We start from the raw sequence: 20,642 nt of genomic DNA on the forward strand, positions 1-20,642 counted from the left end.
TGGTTTGAGGGTAGTGGGTCTGACCCAGTGTTGTTTTACTGCTACTTTATGGTTCCGCACTGCCACTAATATAGCTGGAGTTTTAGCCTACTGTCTACTGGTAGTCTTTGGAAAAAATACTGACATTCCTAATTGTTTAATAAATCATTAATGGAGCTTTTAGTGTGTGTGAGGGTGTGCATATTGATTTGTGTATGCATATTTAGGTATTAGGAAAAGAAAGTAAGGCTGTCGAGACTCCTGCAAGATCTGGAGAGAGGAATACCAATCACAAATTATAATTAGGTGTAAAGGTTTTCCACTCGTTAGAATGGAGAAGTTGACATATTAAATGGCACGTACTGTAACGAAGTGGTCTGACTCAGAGTTTGAAGGAAATAACAGCTGTGCACATCAAAGCTTAAAAATAGAAACTTCATCAGTCAGTAGCGGTTTAGAATGAATGAAGAAATCATGAAATTATTAATTATGGTGGTTAGAGAAAGGAAACATAAAGTTCAAACTCTCCAAAGGCAGAATGCTGCCTTCAGCCTTGCAGCATGCCTGCCAAGAATCAGCCCCTTGTCCTGCCGAGCCCCTGTGTAAAGGTGGGAGCTGTTGCCCAAGTATAGGCACCTGCTGCTGTTTCAGATACCCTAAGCTGACTCAGACATCCCACCTGGCTAGCAGATATGACACAGGGCATATGGCAGACTCCTGCCCTTCTGAAGTGGCAGCTGGGTGCCCCGAGGCATCTCAGATGGCAGTAGCACTGCTACCTAAGGAGCGATCACACATACACAGAAGTACAGACTCACTTTCACTCGCATCATTAATACGCAGTCACCTGAAGCACATCAGTAGTTCACAGCAGTGTTTGCAGTGGGTAATTGCAGAAAGCAATGAACAGTTTATCTGATTTGAGACTTAGGAGGACTTTTGAGATGAATAGAACATTTATCCAGATTAAAATCTAACCAGGACATAATGTTAAAAGCTATCCAAGTGTTAAAAAGTGTAGTTAAAAACTATGATTTAAAGTTGCAGTGGCTGGTTGTTTTCTTAATGACCTCAAATCCATGAATTCATTCTAACATTTGCCTTTTTATATATTCATAGTTAAATATAACTTGAATGTTGTCCTAATTACATTCTCATGTTAATTTAGCTCTGATTCAGAATTTCTATCATTATTCTTTGTAGAATTATTTTGAAATGATGCAAAGTTCAGTAAAGATGCTCCAGTGTGTGATTGTGCCTTTGAATTATTTATCACATTCAAAGACAGAAATATGGCTAAAATCTAGTTTGAGTTGTAAATGAGTCTTGGTAACATGAGGAGGAAGTGAACATTCTTTTTTCAGAAGGACGTGGTTTATGGGCACATTGTCTGATAGCGGAGGAGCACCTCGTGGCCCCACATGAGCAGAGAGCCTCATGGCTTAATAAGAAGACCTCCATCGCACCAACTGGCAAGGGCTATCTGAGCAGATAAGGCAGATAAGGAGTTGAAGAGGAGAGAGAGAGAGGTACAGAGACAACTTGCACAAATGACAGAAGAGATTAGTGACAGAATTAAGAAGGGGAAACAGATGTCCTGCCTTGGTCAGCAGCAGCACTCACACCGCCCTCTCTCCCTCTCCTGTGTGCTGTGGAAAGGAGAGCTCTCACAAGCAGTATTTAGCCCTTGTTTTTTGCAATGCATCACAGTGACAAGTAGTACCGTGCTAATATAAGGTTGTAGAAACTATGATTAATGCAAAACTTCATACTTGTGGCTGTGGCCCTGAGCTAGGTAGAGAACAAACAATTGCTGGTGAGGCGTATGCAAGTCTGAGAGGGAATGAAACTGTAGGAAAAAAATTCTAGAGGAGGAAAGGAAATTGTCTTAATGTAAGCAGCAGTTTTGCTAGAGGTAAGTGAGGGGAAATTCTTCATTTATAAATGGTTCGTTGACCCATGATAATAAAGCAGTGCTGCAGAAGAAGGATAATTATCTGCTTAAGTATCAGATGCCCTAAGGGTAAAAGCTTCCCTTCTCTCCTTTTGAAAAATGAACTCAGATTAAACAAATGTCCTTTTTCCTGTTTTACTCTTGACGTGGATTTCCTCTTTATGAGTAAAATTAATTAGTTTTTCTATTCCTTTATTCCTGGTATGGAAATCAGGTCTGCCAAGCAAGTTTCCAGCTCATCCCTTGGGCCCTGAGTTCAGCCAATAGCATCCTTTATGGAGGTGCTTTGTACAGTGTGCTGGGAAGGCACAAATAAATTACAGGAGCTTTATTATGCCCAGTAGCTTGCCAAGAGGCACAGCCTTTTAGAGCTAAAAACCCACAAAACCAGATTTTTTTTTTTCCCCGTTCAGGAATGGTTTATTTCCAAGTACCCATTTGCTAAATAGATATTTCTCCTTCCTTAAAATATTTTTAATACTGTGAGCTACAACAAGGGAAAAAGAGAAAATAGTGGTGGCATAGCTGTTGTACCAAACAAAGAAGGGCCAGATTTTCAAAGCAGATTAACGCCCGCAGCTGGGGTCAGGCTTCTCCTGTTCTGTTGGGAGCAAAGCTGTGGAGCTTGCTGGAAAAATCTGCTCCCAGTTAAGCAAATATCCGTTAGAATATTGTCTGTCCTCATCTGGACTCAGAAAAATTGTCAGAATCTGCCCCTACTTCTTTATTACCAGAAATTATCTGTTTTTTCCTCTTATCAGAATTATAAATGTGATTCCTATGAGAAGCTTGGTGAATGTAAACATGTCTCTCTGTTTATGGAAATAAAACATCTTTCACATGTGTTAATCATTTTTTATTTCAAATGTTTCATGAGGTTCTTGAAGATTCTTAAATCATGTCAGCGTAACCTTGGTGTGAACCTGTTAACTACAGAACATCTCCCAGTTACATTTCCTAGAATATAGAGAATATTCCTGAACACCTGCAGCCTTCAGGATGCAGTAAAAATGAATATTACTGGAACACAATGGCATGGAGCTTAATTTTCTTCAAATAGTCCTTTGAAGGTAGCACTCATTTTAATAAGGAAAAAATACTGAAGTTGTTAATTTTCACAGCCTTTGGTCAGAGAAATTCAAGCGGTGTTAAAGGTGATTTTAAGGTCTTTATTCTGCAAACACTATGCTGTAAGTCAGAAAAAAAATCCTGTCTTCAGGGAACTGAAATGAGAAGCAAGTCCCAAGTGCTTTCTTGTTGGATTTACACAACTGAAACTCTGCTAAGAATTCTGGACATTATTAATAATGTTACAAAATTGACTTTCAAGTGAGGAGTCATAGAAATTATTAATTTCTGTGAACACAGCAGATCAGGTGACTGTGCATAGTGTTTGTGTACTTCCATTGTTTACTTTATAGCTTCATTTCACCGACTCATGAAGTGCTGTTACCAAGGTAGAATAAAATCGGTGTATTTGCAGTGTTGTGAACACAGCGCTTAAAAGTAGAAACTCTGAAGTATCTTACCATATTTCTAAAATATATAATGTTTATAACAGGTGAGCATTCCTTGTGAATGGTAATTAGTGTGATGTATAACTAAGTGAGCTGCTTTTAACAGCATAGTGTCAGGTTTTCACATTTAGGTACCTAAAATTAGAGGTGTAAGATCAAGATTTTAAAAAATACGTACTATGTATGTGGAAAAGCACTGTAAAACTGTTGTCTTGGATCACACACCCAAATCCACCTTCAAATCTGTTATTTTTCACCCATTTTTTTTAATCACAAAAGTAAATGTCTCTAACTTCCGAAGATGCTAAATACCAGCAGCTGTGTAGTTCAAAATGGTAACTTTGAGTTAGTGAAAACTTTGTTTCCCTTTAGATGTCTTCATAGTAGCGTATGAACCGTATTTTAATCATTTGGTTGATACCTGAAGGGCTTCAGGAATCTTCTGAACAAAGCATCAAATGATTGACTATGTTTAGCCTCATGTTTTAGTAACCCTCAGAGCAGGAGGAGTTTAGGCAAATCAGGGTGATCAGAAACAGGTTACAGGCAGGGGGTGAGACACTGGTCTTTCTGGGCAATCAGATTTGCATTTGTGCCTTGACAATCCAACCTTCAGATGTCCTTGTTTGCCCGCTGCGTCCGGTGGAGCGTTTCCGCGACCTTTGTCCTGAGGAGGTGGCTGATCTGTTTCGTATGGCGCAAAGGGTTGGCAACGTGGTGGAGAAACACTTTGGTGCCACTTCACTCACCATTTCAATTCAGGTTTGTAAATCAGTCAAATAATAAATAAATAAATAAATAAATAAAAAGGTTTCATGATTTATTTTAGCAAGCTTCCTGCCACCTTTCCTAGGCCAATGACAAAAGGGCATTCACACTTTAAGGGGCAATAAATGCAAAGTAACAATTAAGGAAAAAATTTAAAAGCATATTAATGTTTTGCACAGTGGATGGCAATATGCCAGATTTGCCATTGAAAGAGAAATTCTCATTGCTAAGAGAAAAAAGAGAAAAGTTTGGATAATTACTAACTGCCATACTTTGGGCTAAGCCTGGGAACACTCTCAAATGCAATACTTACTCATGAGTGTTTCAGCAAGTACTCCTTTCCCAAGGAGGTGTTTGCAGGATTGAACTTCTAGAGGAGGCAGCCACATCTCTGTCTTCAACAGGTAACCCACAGCTTGGAATGGAAAGGAGTAATTCCTGCTCTCCTACTCATGCACATATATATGCAGGCAGAGAGATGTGGCCATGTAATATGTTATCAGTTGTTTTCAGTTATTTGTGCTGGGGTTCTGTGCCAAAAAAAGAGCTTTTTTTAAAGCAAATCAGGAGACTAAGCCTATTTCGTTAGAATAAGACTTTAAGAAATCATGCTTTGATAAAATTCTCACTTACTTGTCTGATTTTATATTCACAAGGATCAGAAACCTATTGCTAGCTATTCAAAAATACAATCTGAAAGCATGAAAATTAACAACTGTGGGTTTTGTGGTCTAAGATACCGCTTCTCACTCTGCCATGGCCTGATGTGGAAAGGCACCTAGTCTAAAAACTGTGTTGAAGGGACCCCAGGAGAATATGCTAAATTACCATACAATGAAATTGGATGTGAATGATTAATGAATGATATTTCTGAATCCCTGTGTGTGATCCTTGTTAGTTCCTCTAACCTGAGACTTCTCCCTTTGCTTACAGGATGGCCCTGAAGCTGGACAAACTGTGAAGGTGAGTGCTTATTATGCAGAATACAAATTAAGAGACAATTATAAGAACTAATAAAAGATCAAAGCTAGTCATCTGCAGACCATTGCTGTATCGTTATGTTATCCTTGAGATCAAAAAATCCCAAGTGTACAATAGCTGTAAATACTTTTTATTGAAATTGTACTGGATAATGTTTACATTTTTTTTCTAGGCAAAAGTTTTCAATCATGAAAATATCTTTTCCAAGCTGCTGGGTGTATTTATGCAAGGGAAGCCATAGAAAAGAGGCATCTGTTTAAGGTTTTTGTGTTTGTTTTATGGAGAAAATATTGCCCTTCCATTCTTAATCTCTTTGTTTGTCTTTTATTGCCTAATGAGTTGTAGATAATTATAGGAACGGTTAAACTGAACCACATTATGAAAATATACCTTTTGTCTCTGCTTGCTCTCTACATATTCATATCACATTCTTGTTACTGAAGTTCAAATGTAATGGAGCCAGTGAAGCTTAAAAACAGATTTTAAGTGTACTTCTGAAAAAAAAAAGGCGGGGGGTGGAAGGGAAAAGGATTTATGATTATACTCTCCACTTGAGTAATAACATAGATAACATCCAAGATGGCTCTCCAGCCATGTTTCACTGCCTCGTAATGCAAATGCAAATGCATGTGTAGTTAGATTATATGCCTGAACATTAGATAAAGGCTATTTTTTACATTTGGAATCAAAGGAAAGTCAAATATGGCTATGGGTTAGCACTTTGTAAAATCAGATTAGATGGCTCAAAGAAGCTGTTTGGGTTGATTAAGATAACTCTAACAACCAAATGATAGCATATAGAAACATTTTGCTTCTTTCCAATTTGCTTGTATTGACCTTATTTTTCCTGTGCCTTTTTGTTGCCTGCTTTGAATATTTAGCAGGGAGGTGAAAGGGAGAGAGAAGAAGAAATTAGAAAATCCCCAAGCTTTGGGAAGCTGAGCAGTGATGAAGGAATGTAATACAATTTACTGCCATACTGCAATAAAACTGATTCCTCAGGTCATGATTCAGAGTTCATTGGGTGGGTTTCACTGGGAACGCCTATAGTTGGGTAAAAGTCTCACAGTTTAAACATTCCTGAATAAATTTCATCATTAAACATGGACATGTCGTAGCAAGTGGATCACAGGATTTCTTTTACTATCTTGAACAAGTGTTTTTTTCCTGCATAAAAAAGCGCTTTATAGGGACGATTAAATTAAAATGTGAGAAAATTTTCTAGTATGAATGAGCAAAACCAGATGTAAAAATCCCCATCTTGTGTGATTGTGAACAATAACAGATGCTTACGTAGGCCTTAAAAAGGGAAAAAAATCTGTATCGTTTTGTATTCATACCGGAGACAAAGAACATTAAGCATTAATCTATCCGGTACATTGCAAATGGTAGCCACCCTTAGTGCTTCCATCTTATACTTTTAATGAGCAATGAGATGAAAATGACCCACTCTTACAGCTGTGAATCCCTAGACTCCATAATAAAGAGTGTGTATTCATAAATTGGAGGTTAGCAGTTTGCATTTCTCTACTTTTCTGCTTCATTGGGCTGCACTGTAATTTATCATCATCACTTTAGGATGTTTATCATCTGAAAATGCCAACAACTATTTTCTTCAGAGAACTTAGAGCTTTCAAAACTGGAATTGGGGAAGAAATTACTATGATCAAGATCTTCTTTAAAGTGAACAATAGGGAGGGTACATAAATAGCTGGTTCCACTTAAATTCCTTTGAATCAGAAAGTTTGTAAAACCACGTGATCTACAAATAATTTATGAACTTTGCATTCAATGTCATGTGTTTCTGTATGTGTTTTTTTTTTAATGTATAAAAATGCACAATAATACAGTTTTCCCCTAAGGGAACTTGTAATTAAAATTTCTGGAACAGATTTAACATTAGAAAAACATTCTAATAGTAAGAATAGCAAAGCATCACAATAAATATCCAAGGGAGTTTGTGGAGTCTCTGTTTCAATAGGGTAGGCAAGCGTATGTCAGGAGCTAATTAGGTGTAGCTGATCTAGCTCTGAATGGGGGCACACACCAGATGGCTTCAAGAGTCTTTTCTATTTGTATTTTGTATAATTCTGGATACCTGTATAGATATAAGCTACTACATGCACTACACGGGAAAAGAATTACAGGAAACAGGGGACGTGTACTGGCTGTTAAACTGATCAGTGCAAAACCTCACTACAAAATGGGAAAAGCAATCAGCTTGGTGGAAAATAAAATCTGAGAAATTTTATCTGAAAAAGATTAGGAAATTCTCTTTATTTTTCAACAAGGAGAAATAGTAATCCATGTCCAAGAAAAATCTTGGACTTGAGTTTGATTATGTCTCAGGTCTTTCTTTGCTATAGAGATGCCTGAGATATGTGCAGTGCATGCACCAGGTTTAAAGGAGATCGCTCTCTTAGGGCGATTTTGGATAGAAATCCATGGTAAGATATTGTTTGCTAATGTTACATGTTCGTTGTGTTGGCATGAAACCTGCTGGTGCGTGCATATTACAGTACTGCAATGTCAGGATACTTCGGTGGTGCCTGTACTGAAAGCATACTAGTTATCTAATTGGAAGCTGTTTATAGAATCTAACACACAGCTCCATTGTTACTGTACTCCTTTCCTTGTTTATACTGTCCTCCTGTGAATCTAAACTATTGGAGCCTGCAGGATGGCATTTTAGGGAAGCTCCTGGTCCTTTCAAATTCTCCCATTAATGAGGTCTGTATGTTTGTCTTTGGAAGAAACATATCTGATCCTCAGCTCACCAGTACTTTGGAAGTATAGATGGCTCTTTTCTCAGCCTTTAGCAGCAGGAAAGAATACATTTGCTGAGGAATTCTGAATCACATCCCAGGTCTCAGACCTTAAAGTAGTACAAAGTATTCCTTCATAATCTTTTCCACAGCTGCCCACAGATTGCATACATTCCAGCCCTGTCACCTATTCGTGACAGGGAGAAATATCCCTCTCCAAAGGTGGTCACAGACTTGCACACTTTGTGTTTTACTGTACGAACTTCTTGCACCAACTCACAACAGAGAACCTGAGCTTCTCTAAGCAATGTGTGAGCAAGCATAACCATCTTCCAGCATTAAAAACATTTTGAATTCTTATTTCATCCTACCTGGGGGGGAGGAAATTGTATTTAGGTTCTCTCTTAAAGAATATTTATATCCGCAATTTTGAGCTCTGTTTTTCTTACTGAAACAAAACCTACAGAGTCCTTGTGTCAGGAATGGAGAGTGAGTTTCACACTGGTTCTATTTGAGAATGCCTTAAATATCCAGGCAATTTCATGGATCAGGGAAATCAGCTCTGCATCTTAATGCAGAGCTCTTATTGCCATGTCAAGTGAGTGACGTTTCAAGATTTTCCCCTGTATATTTTATAGCTTTCTTTCCAACATCAAGTCAGCAAATGCTCTAGCTGCCTTGGTGGATGTATGGCATAGTGTAGAATAAACTCTCAGGTTTACCTTTTATGTGAGATTCAATCACAAGAAACTCCATGCACTCTGTACTCTGTAAAGGCTAAACAAATCAAGCTGGCAGGAGCATGATGCAACTAATTTATCTGTAGAGACAAGATAATATTGCACAGCAAGTGTCCATTGTGCAAACACATATGAACACACACTCTATTTTGCAGCAGTGTTGAAGTCTCCGGCAGCTCAGCACCTCCACTGTTATCCATGACAAAGTGCCTGCTTGCCAGTTACAGGTTCACCTAAATAAATGAGAAATTGAGGCTGATGGTGGCAGTGTAGGTATATGTGCAGAAATTTATTTTGTATGTCACATATTGCACTAATTATTTTACACTGAGAAGATTGCGTTACCATTATTTTTGATGTACATGTTTTTCTTTTCCAGATGTGTTTTTAATGCTATGTTAAATGAATCCACCTGGCTTGCATTCCTGAGAAATCTTAACCTGAACTGTAGATTCTAGTGTGTATGTAAGCCCACAGGAGACTGCTCTTTCGTACTATTTGTCTACCTGTCCCTGGACCTAGAGTACTGGACTTCAGGTCTGAGTCTTTAAATTTAATCAGATCACATTGCAGCCTGATTGCATCAGAAGGATTAAATTCACTAACTGCAACACTTCTGATGCCTCAGCCTGCTTTCCTTGCAGACTGGCAGATGTGAGTCTTTGCTCAATGGAGTATTAAAGGTCATCTTTTGCTCTCTTAAAACAATAATTATTAATAATCATAGTAATAAGAATAATAAGCTGGCATTTGAGAAATGTAAACATTTCTTACCTCTAAATGATTTAAAAGTTTCAAGTAGAAAAAAAAAAAACATGGAAAAAGCAAGATTTTGAAAACCAGATTGTACTGAAACATGAACAAGTGGTCTTGTTTGCTTTACTCTTCGGAACCATGATTCTCTTGAAAGCTTGTGGGATGTCCAGAAATGATTTGATTAAGTACAGGAGTCTCTTCAAAGTGTGTTGAGAACCACACTAAAAATATTTTGTTGGAGTATATGTAATATTGCAGATGGGTAATCAATGCAGCAAATTCAGCAGTTTTAGGGCTGGTATGTCTGTTTTCAGCTCATAATTTTCTTTCTATTATGGTACTATACATAGACTGGGGTGATTTTTGTGGAATGTTAATGGTGTATATTTTCAAAGCTAGGACTATACTGGCCCTTACAGCCACAGGGAAGCAGCTGGGGCATCCAGATTGTTTGCCTTATGCCAACCACCATGTAAGGTCTTTTGTTGGCTTTTTAGTTTTCTGCTCACTCTAGATAATTCTTGCCCTTTCCTTCAAGGCCCTTTCCAAAATTGGCCTTGTGTTGGTCTAATAGCCAGACCTATGTTTTCTGTAGCAAAATTAATGGATATAGCCATAAAATCTCATTTGTTTATTTATTTATTTATTTTTTGTCAGGACCTTACTCCTGTTCACTGCATACATTGTATTGCTTTTTGTTTTCCATGCTCATAGGCCCCCAAAAAGCACTGGTCCCAGATGGGTCTTTAGACCCTTCCTTAATACATATAATAATATGCAGGACCTAGAATGAAAACATTTCTTAAGATCCACTTAATTTGTACTGGTCCATTCCTGTTCTTAAAAAATTGTAGTGGCTGACAAAAGAGGTGTCTGTGTCTAGTATACACCCATGTAAAGCTGCAGAGGTTTTTTGAAGGCTGAAAGAGATCAAAGAAAATTGGGAATTTGGAAATAGCCCAGTGATTGATGGACATGACACCATCTTAACTGAGAATACCAAAGGCTCCAAGGCACTGATAAATGGAAATGAAGACCTGGATAATGAAGTCTGAGCTAGAAATATCAGGCTGTGAGGTTCCCCGAAGGGATGGAGACAGAAGTTTTCAAAAAATTCTCTTTGGCAGTGAATTACTGCTAAATTCACCATTCAACCAAACATCCAGATACTTCTGAATCTGGATGATTTTTAATTTCCAGCAGCCAATGTCATGCTGTACCCCTGACCAACAATCACAGAATATCTGCGTGGACTAGTCTGTAAAGAAAACAAACAAAAAAAACCCCAAACCCATAAGATTTAAAAAGTGCAACTATAAAAGAGGAAAGTAAAAGAGAAATTTCAGAAGATTTATATTGCAGAATGGTAATGAGAAGGAAGATTTTACTATTCTGTGCTAGCAATTCTCCTCTCCTTTCTTACCATATGGATTTCTTAGATGAATATTCTCTTTATGTAGTTTAATTCCAAAAATACCCCCTGAGCTATTCAGAGTTATTGACACTGTCTAAATTAAACTATAATAAGCAAGTAAGTGGGCTCAAATGCTTGTTTAATTTGCCTTAGTGTACACTCAGATATTAAAAGTCATGCAGCTCTCTTGGCTACATCCAGCATCTAGCTCATCACTTGCTCGGCACGACCACCTTCTGCAGGAGACCTGCAGAGTGCAGTTTGCTGGCTTTTTTTTTTTTTTTTTTTTTTTCCTCAAGAGACAATGGGTGAGAGCTAAATCGCAGGGAATGCATGCAGACCTGCAAGAGTACTTGCATGTGCATAACATGAAGTATGTGTGCCATTCAGGAATGGCTGTGGGAGCACAGAAGTGCCTCTCCCAGTCCTCAGCAGAGCCACATCAGGCATCAGCAGAGCTCCATGTGCCTCGGGAGAGGCTGGGGCTGCGGATGGCTGTGCCCGCAGCTTGTCCACGTGGAAAGCAAGCACTTGCTCCGCAGAGCCCTGCTTGTGCTGGGACACTGCTTCATGCTGCCCACAGCAACCTGGCTGATTACTGCAGGGAAGGGTTAAACTCTGCCAGGGCTCCCCATGCTCTACCCTTCTCCTTGCAGCTCCAGAACAGCCCATGCCTGGCTTGAAAAAAGTGCGTTAAATATACTTCCTTCCTTTTTTTCCTTCTTTCTTTTTTATTTTTTTTTTTTCTGGAGTGTGTTCAGATATTTACAATTTTCATGACAGAAGAATCTTGAACAAATCAGTCATTCAGAAAGGTTTATTTGGGAGGTTGAAGGCTCTTCTTTTTTCTTTTTTTTTTTTGTCTATAAACAGTTTCATTTCAAAAAGAGAAAGTATTTCTAGCTGAAAGGTGGAAAAGTTTTCCTCTGCGAATGTTATAACAGGGTATTTTGAAAACATTAAAACTTTTTCTTCATGGAAACAAAACCTCTTTTGCAAACTCTCTGTTTCACTGAATTGGCATTTTCTGACAAAAAAAAAACCATACAAACAGAAGATGGGGAGGGATGTTGAGAAATTCATGAATTGCTGTAGATGCTGCTCTTCATTTGCCCCACAATGACTGAGATTAGGATCAAAAATCCTATGTTTTAATTAGAAAGTGTCTTTCACTTCTTTGTTCCCATGTTACAGCAATATGTTTTGCATTTAAATCATTCTCTGTCCCAGAGTATGTACAATCAATCAAATGCCACTCTTGAGTACAGGTCCTACAAATACCCTATTGTACTGCAAATGCAAAACCTCTTGAAATCCCAGACAATGCATGAGGTCTAAAATCATTAATAGCATAGTCAAGAATGTCTGATTAATTTTTGTGTGGTTAGTGTATGAATTTCTTTCCATGCTCCATCTCATCTATAATACTTCTCTTTGTCAAGCTCATATCTTATAAACCTCTTCATTTTACAGGGGGCATGCTTGCTTGCTTTTTTTTTTTTCTTTTTCATATTTTTGGTTACAAAAGATTGCTTTCAACTAGAATGTAACTCTCCAAGAAATGTGCAAAATCTATGAAAGTATTCCCATTTAATTCAGACATGTAACTTGATGCTGTTGTGTTTTGTATTAGGTGAAAATTGTTTATTAAGCAGGTGTTGCAAAGCAATATTTCAGTTTAATAGGTTTCTGAATAACTCGTTATAAAAATTAATACAATGCTTTATAGCAGAATACTGTGTCCCAGTGTTCTGGCCTCATGTGGTTTTGCACTTTTTGAAGATTCATAGAATGGTTTGGGTTGGAAAGAAACTGAAAGATGACCCAGTTCCAACCCCGACCATGGGCAGGGACACCTCCCACTAGTAGAGGTTGTCCAAAGCCCCATCCAGCCTGGCCTTGAACATTTCCAGGGATGGGGCATCTACAACAGCTCTGGGCAGCAACTTCTCTTTGTCTTTGCATTCTTACCTACCAGGAACTGCTTTTACTTCCCCAAAGATCCACCACACCAAGGGGTCAGGAGTGAAATGGAATGCTTTTCTGATGGAATGCACACTGATGCAGGACTTCTATAAGCAGGCACTTACCCACTTTTAAACTGCTTTGTGGTTGAGGTTATTGGATGTTCTTGCCCAAAGGCATTTTCAGCTGACTGATCTGTGTTAAACTTTGGTGCCTTAGCTGTGAGGCTGGATGCTGTAACATCTGAGTCTCCTAGGAAGGACAGAGTCAGTGCTTTGCTCGTGCTAATGACCCATTTTCAGCCAGACAAAGGGAATCCATTTATTAGAGCCCTGGCTGTCTTATTAATCCAATAATAAAGAAAATATTAAGCTGGACCATTTGTCCCTTAAAGTCACCTCCCCTTCAAAAAAAGAAAGAGCTCTCTACCTAAAACTGTCCCTGCAGTTCCCCAGAGAGCCTGCACAGATTGAAAGTTTGTTACCAAAACTTAGTAAATATGGAGAGTGTATGTAATGTTTTTGCACCTAGTAGCAAGGGAATGGAGGTCTTTGCCAGCTCAGTGCCCCTAGAAAGGTTTTATCACATGAAAGAGTAGGTGGTTGCACTGTCCTGTAACCTACTGAAAATCTAAGCACATGTGAGATATAAGTACATTTGATCTAGTCCACGCATTTTCGTCTGTTCTGGCAGCACCCTATTAGTGCATGTAGGCTTTATTTGTGAGAAAGAAAAGCCTCTCCTTGAAATAATTTAGAAATGGAAAACAGGGTTAAAATAACAGAATAAAACTTGCTCAGTAAGCTCCAGACAGGATGACAGGGTGAAGAGTATGTAATATTTTTGCAGCTGAAATAAAAATAATGTCAGGAGTTCTGGACACTTCAATGGGTTTTTTATCATGCTCATTGCAAGCCAGACTGGACAAGCCAAGAATGTCCAACAAAACAAAGCAAAACCCCTCTCTCAAGGCTCATTTCCCCTTTCCCTCCTGAAAGCTGCTTCAATGCACTCTGGCAACATCTCAGAGGTAGGGTCAGTGCTCACTCTGTAAAGAGGGAATCCTTTGCTATGGCAGTTCCAGGGAAAAAGGACAGCATGCCCAAGTGGAGGACCCTGAGAAACTAGTTTGGTTTTCATCATGGATGAAACATATTCAGGTTATGTCTAAATGGTCAGATGCAAACAACCAAATGGTTTCTCTCTGCTGTATTGTTAGCATGGGCTCAGGTCCGAGCTAATAGGCTGCCCCTGTTTCTGGACTGGGACTAACACATAAAGTCCAAACAAATTTGTTTCTGCCTGTACCTGTGTGCTGTACCAGTGCTAAGTGAGGTGTGTGCATGTACACATCTCCTCTAAACAAATCCTGCCCAGTAGTGCTTCAGAGCAAGACTGTGCAGCCAGGGGCAAGGATATCTATACCCTGTAGCAAAGGCAGAAGATTGGAAAGCCATCCTGTGTTTGCCAAATTGCTCAGGTCTTTTGAAGGAGAAAAATGGTTTCTCTTTTGGCAATCTCCTAGGTTATTACCTCTGAAAAATCAAACCATTTTCTTTTCTCTTTCTTTATACTTTCTGTGACTTACCTCCTCCACTGCTACCTTAGAGAACATAAAATGAAGTTTCTTGCCTGACATCACTGATCCAAATTCTCTCTGTGAGAGGCTGCAAGAAAATAAATCAGACCAGATGGAAAGTGCTCATGTGAATGACTGTCTTGATCTTGCTGCTAAAGATGTCAAAAATCTGAAACAGTGAATTTCTTTACTTGATTTCTTGAATGCTGAGTCTAGTTTTTAGTATTTGAAATAGAGATAATGCCCAGAGGTAGCACTCTTTCTGTCTTTTTCTTTCTGTTTTTTTTTTCTTTTTCTTTTTTTAAACAAAACAAAAGAAACTGATCCGTGAATGAGCTTTATTAGTTTTCCATTGAGAAGGCGTAGAAGAGGCAATGAGGCCATTTAGACCGTGATATTTTCTTATGCAGCCTTCTAGCATGCCTCAACTCTTTTGGAGAGGAGTTTTCATTAGGGGGTGGCATTTCTGCCCAGACTAAAGAATGGATCAATTGAGACCATATTTAATGGATGCTTTTTTTCTACAAATAAATCATCTTTGAACAGAACTGAAGCCATTATTTCAACTGGGACCTTTTGGTGAAGTCACAATGGGATAGATTCAGGATCGTGTCATAGTAGAAATGTATCTGTAACCTGTGTTCAATTCTCTGAGTCCCATATAAATAGAATAACCTTGATGTCGAAGGACAGATTATTCTCTGATATAAATTATTTAGTTCACTTGTGAAAATATATGAGCTAAATCAGTGGAGCTTCTGCCATTTCCATACAAACGCTTTTGACCCTACTTGTGCAAGTAATTCTTTGAATTCATACAGTTTATAATTTGAACCTACAATTGTTAGTCATGTGTAAATCTAATAATTTTGTATGTTAAGTAGCATTTTAAGAGAGTAACCTATGAAGCAAGTTTTAATGTAGCGTTTTTATTTCTTCTGTAGATATCTTCTACTTCACCTAAAGAAGGTCACTGTTATAGTAACCATCAAGTTTAAAAAAAAAAAAAAAGTAAGGAAAACTCCCAGAATTTATTAGGTTCTAATAAACTCCCCCTCAGTGCACATACACTTAGTATCTTTCATTAACATTAATGAGAATTATGCATGCATCCTGGGGAGAACAGGCTCTGTTATTTCTCTTTTATTTCTTTTCCTTGTTTTCAGTATTAAATCTTATCCTGCAGTCAGTTCTATAGGGCATACATGCATTCCTGCTGCTCAGTTATTTGCTCTACTTAATATATATAGTTTGAGCACTTCCTTTTGCATAGCGAAAGTAGAAAGTTAATAAATTTAAAAAAAATCTAATAGAATTTGTGGGCACACATAAAAAAGGGATATGCAAATTAATGAATTAATAGATTACTATTGATTAACAGTAGGGCCTAATTAAATAATAACTTTTTTCCCACACAAATTACTTGTTTCATGTTACTAAATGATTGAATCCATAACTAGTTTTGAAGCTCTGACTTTGACTTAAATGAGGTGCTCAAGAGAGCAAAGTTGTGTTTAGGAGCAACAGAGGCAGGGCCTAGTCACATGGTTTTATGATTTAATTTTCTGTGTAATCTAGTTTAGTGTAACAATTGTGTTTCTAAAAAAAAAAAACAACTATAAGCAACCTTTGATTAGCTTTTGTTGACAAAAATAAATACAAAATATGGGATAGTTTATTAATTATCTGTACCATGTTGAGAAGAGTGACTCTCTCAGAAAGGCTATTTCTGTACCTGAAGTAGCCTTTTTTTTTTCCTCATTTCCTGCACTTTCTGCTGTGCTCCACAGCTGTCAGTCATTCTCCAGGCCCCAGTCCAGTGCACGACAAAGATCCAAAATCTGGAGGAAACAAAACTCATTTCTGTGAGAAATTTATTTTTTTTTCTTATAAATAACACAGCTTCATCATTGCTCATTTCTGAGGTAGACATCAATATTTCATAGAAAGCATTAAGAGTAATAAACATGTGATGGTCTTGGGAAGTAGGCACGTTGCAGAAGGAAAGTATGCAAATAAAGCTCTTCTGTTTGACACACTTCCACATAATTGGGAGTTTTAAGAGCAGACCGTAGGAGCATGAAATGAGTCTTTCAGCTAATTCCCTTCTGCATGAAAAATGCTGTGTGCCAAAACACTGCTGTCCCAGGCGAGGAAACTCCTTGGGTGCAATTCCTCAGCACAGTGCTGTGCCACAGCAGCTCCCTGATGGCATCTGTGCCTCAGGTGTTGCCGACCTGGTTGGCTGTATAATTAACAGCAGATTGCAAGACGAGCTATGTCATCTCATTCGTTAGCAGTTAGGGCTGTGTTTTGCTTGTATCTGCTGGGCTTGCCCAGCAGCAGATTGAAGCTGGGAGGCAGATTGCTGGCTTTCTGTTGTAAAAAAGCACTGAGCCTACCTGCATGGGAGACTGCACATCTGTACGGACCCAGGCATGCATCTAGTTGTGGGCAGCACGTTATTGCTGAGCTAGCTTGCTGCAGCTAGGCTAGAGAAGGGATTTAGTAGTTTTGCCTTGGGCAGAGCACTGCTCTAGGGTGGCTCTACTTCATGGAGTATCTGTGTGTCACACCCTGAAGAGTTTTGCTTGCTGTTGTGAATTCTGGCCTGTGCTTGACTGAAGCCAAGCTGCTGTTTTTGCGGTGTAGGGCTCCCCTGGCTGCGGTGACTGCATGCCGATGGGTGCTGATCACTGGCAGCATGTGCATTAATGTCACTGACAGAGAGGAGCACCTAAGCAAAGCCCACTTAAGAGAAACATGGCTTCACTTCAAGTTCTTTGAACTTACTGTAGGGTTTTGGCACTTTGGGGGTTTTGAAACAGTCGTATATTAAATTTGTTGTTGTCTTTTCTTGAGAGCTGGAAAGGTGTCCTTCACTTGTTCCTTCCACAAAATGTGTGGAACAACTTTTAAAACACCTCTCCCAGTTCTTTCCATTTTCTGATGATTACATTGAATTTCCTTGTTAATGTTTCCAAGCATTTTTTAATCATGTGGATATATAAGCAGAAAAGTTGTTCTGTCATTGTGTGCCTGGTTGACTCTATAATTAGCAGCAGATTGCAATGAATGACATCCTGTTTCTTAACGTTTAGGGCTGTGTTTAGCTTATGTTGGGTTGAGTTGACCTCAGCAGGTCCAGGCTGGCAAACAGATGTCAGCTCTGTTTAGCAGAACACCTTCTGGTCACTCCAGTAAAACAGGACAAGTGTGTGTGTATAGAAGTGAAAGACAGAATATTTGCAGTAACTGTTGAGCGGAACATGCAAACAAATTTCAATAGGCAAGCAAAGACAGGTTGCAAATCCTATTGGGAAATGATAAATTGCTGTTAAATGTTATAATTATCCCGTGACATTCAGGACTGAAACTAGGCTAAATTTTGCTGAAAACTTAGAAAAAAATAATGGAGAGAGGTAATGTGATTTAATATATTAGCCATAGAGTAAGTGAAAAGAAATGAGAACACAACAGAAAATTAATATTTATATTTTACCAGTATGTAACAGGCTTTGTTAAAAAATGTCTGAAAGCGAAGAAGAGTTTGTTAGACAAATTATAATTTTAATTGCAGACGTAATTGATTATACTCAGCATGCTCATTAGGTTAAGGGAGAATATGAGTCAACTCTCAAGGTCATTACAGTAATAGATATTGTAGGCATGTAATTTGTGATAAGCTGGTTCGTGAACATCTAATTGCTCATTCATGGCAGCGTGTCTGGCACTTTTACTCCCCATACACCTCTTTGTCCAATTTATTTAACTCCCCTTAATATTCCTGGGTCAAATTTACTGTGGGAGGCATCAAGCAGTGAATTTTCAACCTCCAAATTATTACACCACTTCACCCTTTTTGTGCCTCAAAGACAGAGTCTGCATTACTAAAAATTAGTGGTCTGGCACTAAGCAGGATACATCACGAATAGAAATACTCACCCACAGAGACAAGCTAGAATTTCTCATTGAAAACAGCTGTTCCCTGCCCTCCCCAATGGCAGTCATAGATTGGAAAAGGATGCCAAAAGAGATGTTCTTTTTAAAAAAAATGCACCATTTAATCAGAACTTTGTCTTTATATTGTTTCTAGGAAGAACACACAAGATTATTGGCTTGTTAACTCTTTCTTTATTATTTCTTTTCCAGACATTGACAGAGTGTTTAATATTAGCTGTCTCTTTGCAAACAAATTGGAATGTCACATATCTGTTCTTACCAACCCGACAAAATAGAAAGGACCTCTTATTATAACACATATCAACTATAAGTAATAACTGTACTTCATTTTGATATAATGTCTAATGTTTATAGGTCTCAGAATTGTTGTCCTAATTACTAAAATGCAAATAGTTGAAATGACTTGTCCAGGGTAAGGCAACACACAGGGGTGGCAGTAGGAGCTGAAGCCAGGATTTTTCTACCTCCTCTTTCTAGTTATTTGGTCTGAACGCAGGATCAGACTGTTTTGTACTGCCAAGTTGTGTAGCATTGCAGAGTGGTGGCTGAGGTAAGGTATTCCCATTAGTTTAATAAGTTTGGTTCAGTCTGCAGTGCAGGAGGAAGTGTAACTTTTCATTCAGATATCTTTGGCTCCATTCTATGAAGCAAAGATTCTGGGTTTTGTTTTAATTTGCTTTTTTGTTTTTGCCTTTTTTTTTTTTAATAAAGAGCTAGCATGATTCTCAGAGGAGTATAGCTTTCCTTTGCAATAATTTTCATTATTTGAAAAATTTGGAAGATATTATTTTAAGATGACATGACGTAGTCCATAATTATCTATTGCTTGTTGCAGAAAAGTGCAGTAGGTACAGATATAGATACTTAATTATATACCAAATTAATTCCAATGTGATTTAATAGCAATTCTCTGTTAATATTTTTGGAAGATTTAAAGGTGTCAAGTTCCTCTTTGAAAAAAAAAAAAAAAAAGATTCTATCTAGCAGTCTCTGTTTCTGTATATGGGCTGTACTCCAATCTTAGTCCTTGGTACTACAGCTTTGCTGTTTAAAGCATTGTCTGGCATGATATATACCTCCTTCCCAGTGTAGAAGTTACTTTGCTGGTGCTGATTGATATTACCAAAAAAGTCCCCATGCTTACTAATGTATATCAATCCCTATAACCACCTTGTAGTTTGACCTGCTGAAAAAAATTGTTGTGCAAACACATTGCCATCTGTTGTGTAGTTATTCTTCAGTAATAGAACATAAACTGGAGATATGTCAAAGTAATTTAGTAAGTCAACAAATGTAAAATGAGACTTGGTAAATATAGTGTGTTATACAGAGTTTTATTAGTCATTGTCATCTGCAAGAATATAGCAGATATACCAGCCTATTCAAAGTCCAGCTTGTTTTGTTTCATCCTTTGAATGCTGACATCAGAGCTAGTGATGAGGAACATGTGGTCAACTATAATAATTAATTAGTTTTAAAATAACAATTTTAAAATGCTGCAATTGATACAAAGCCCACTGAAAACTGTGGGAATAACCAAGTGTGCATGTATGTAAGTGTATTTGGTGTTACCACTCACTTCAGAAGTGGAGCTAAAGGTATCCAAGTAAATTGGGTACCTCCTACAAGTAGGTACTATTTTTCAAGTATAATGTTACGGTAAGGTCTACAGAAGAATCAAAAAAAAAATTATTAGCTAGATTGTAAGTACAGTTCTCAAAATGGTGTTTGGACATCCTGATAATTAATGAAGAGGTTTCAGATGAAGCATTTTCAGTATCCTCTCTCTGCTAATTTCCTTTTTTCGTTAAGAAAAGATAAATTGTATCCAATTATTGAAAATTATGTAGGTCATTATCATGAATGAAACTGCAATTAAACTCAGTTTTGACAAAAAAAGAAGAGGTTATCTTGTCACAACATAGGTGTTAGTGTGCCTTGCTTAGCTGGTACTCCTGCCTTCAGGCCAAGATTGTATTAGGGTTAAGTTGTACATCAGACTGAAGTGCAGTATTTGACTAGGAATGTGCTTAGAGACTTTCAAGTGCCCTCAAGAATCAGAATCAGAGTCCAGATCACATTGGTAGCGATCCACATGATTGTTCAATGTCTTGCAGCAGTTTTTGTTCAAAAAATTGGCAAGGGATAACCTAAGCAGAGATTACCCCTTCCCACACAGAGCAAACACAAGCAGCTGGTGGTGCTTCACTATGCAGCAGACATGGGGTGGTCTGTTCCCTGACACTGGCAGCTCTCCAGAA

General features: G+C 38.1%; 1 protein-coding gene across 12 annotated transcripts in view; it reads left to right on the plus strand.

The window, feature by feature from the left end:
• FHIT (fragile histidine triad diadenosine triphosphatase) overlaps window positions 1-20,642 on the plus strand; it is a 562,355-nt gene that overhangs the window by 419,928 nt on the left and 121,785 nt on the right. For all 12 annotated transcript variants that reach the window (XM_035546804.2, XM_050712768.1, XM_050712766.1 and 9 more), the window contains 2 exons: window positions 4,067-4,212; window positions 5,152-5,181. In XM_035546804.2, the coding sequence (XP_035402697.1) occupies window positions 4,067-4,212; window positions 5,152-5,181 (176 nt within the window). The remainder of the gene's footprint in view (window positions 1-4,066; window positions 4,213-5,151; window positions 5,182-20,642) is intronic.

This window comes from Cygnus atratus, chromosome 10 (assembly GCF_013377495.2).
Source record: "Cygnus atratus isolate AKBS03 ecotype Queensland, Australia chromosome 10, CAtr_DNAZoo_HiC_assembly, whole genome shotgun sequence".
NCBI classification, from domain to species: domain Eukaryota; kingdom Metazoa; phylum Chordata; class Aves; order Anseriformes; family Anatidae; genus Cygnus; species Cygnus atratus.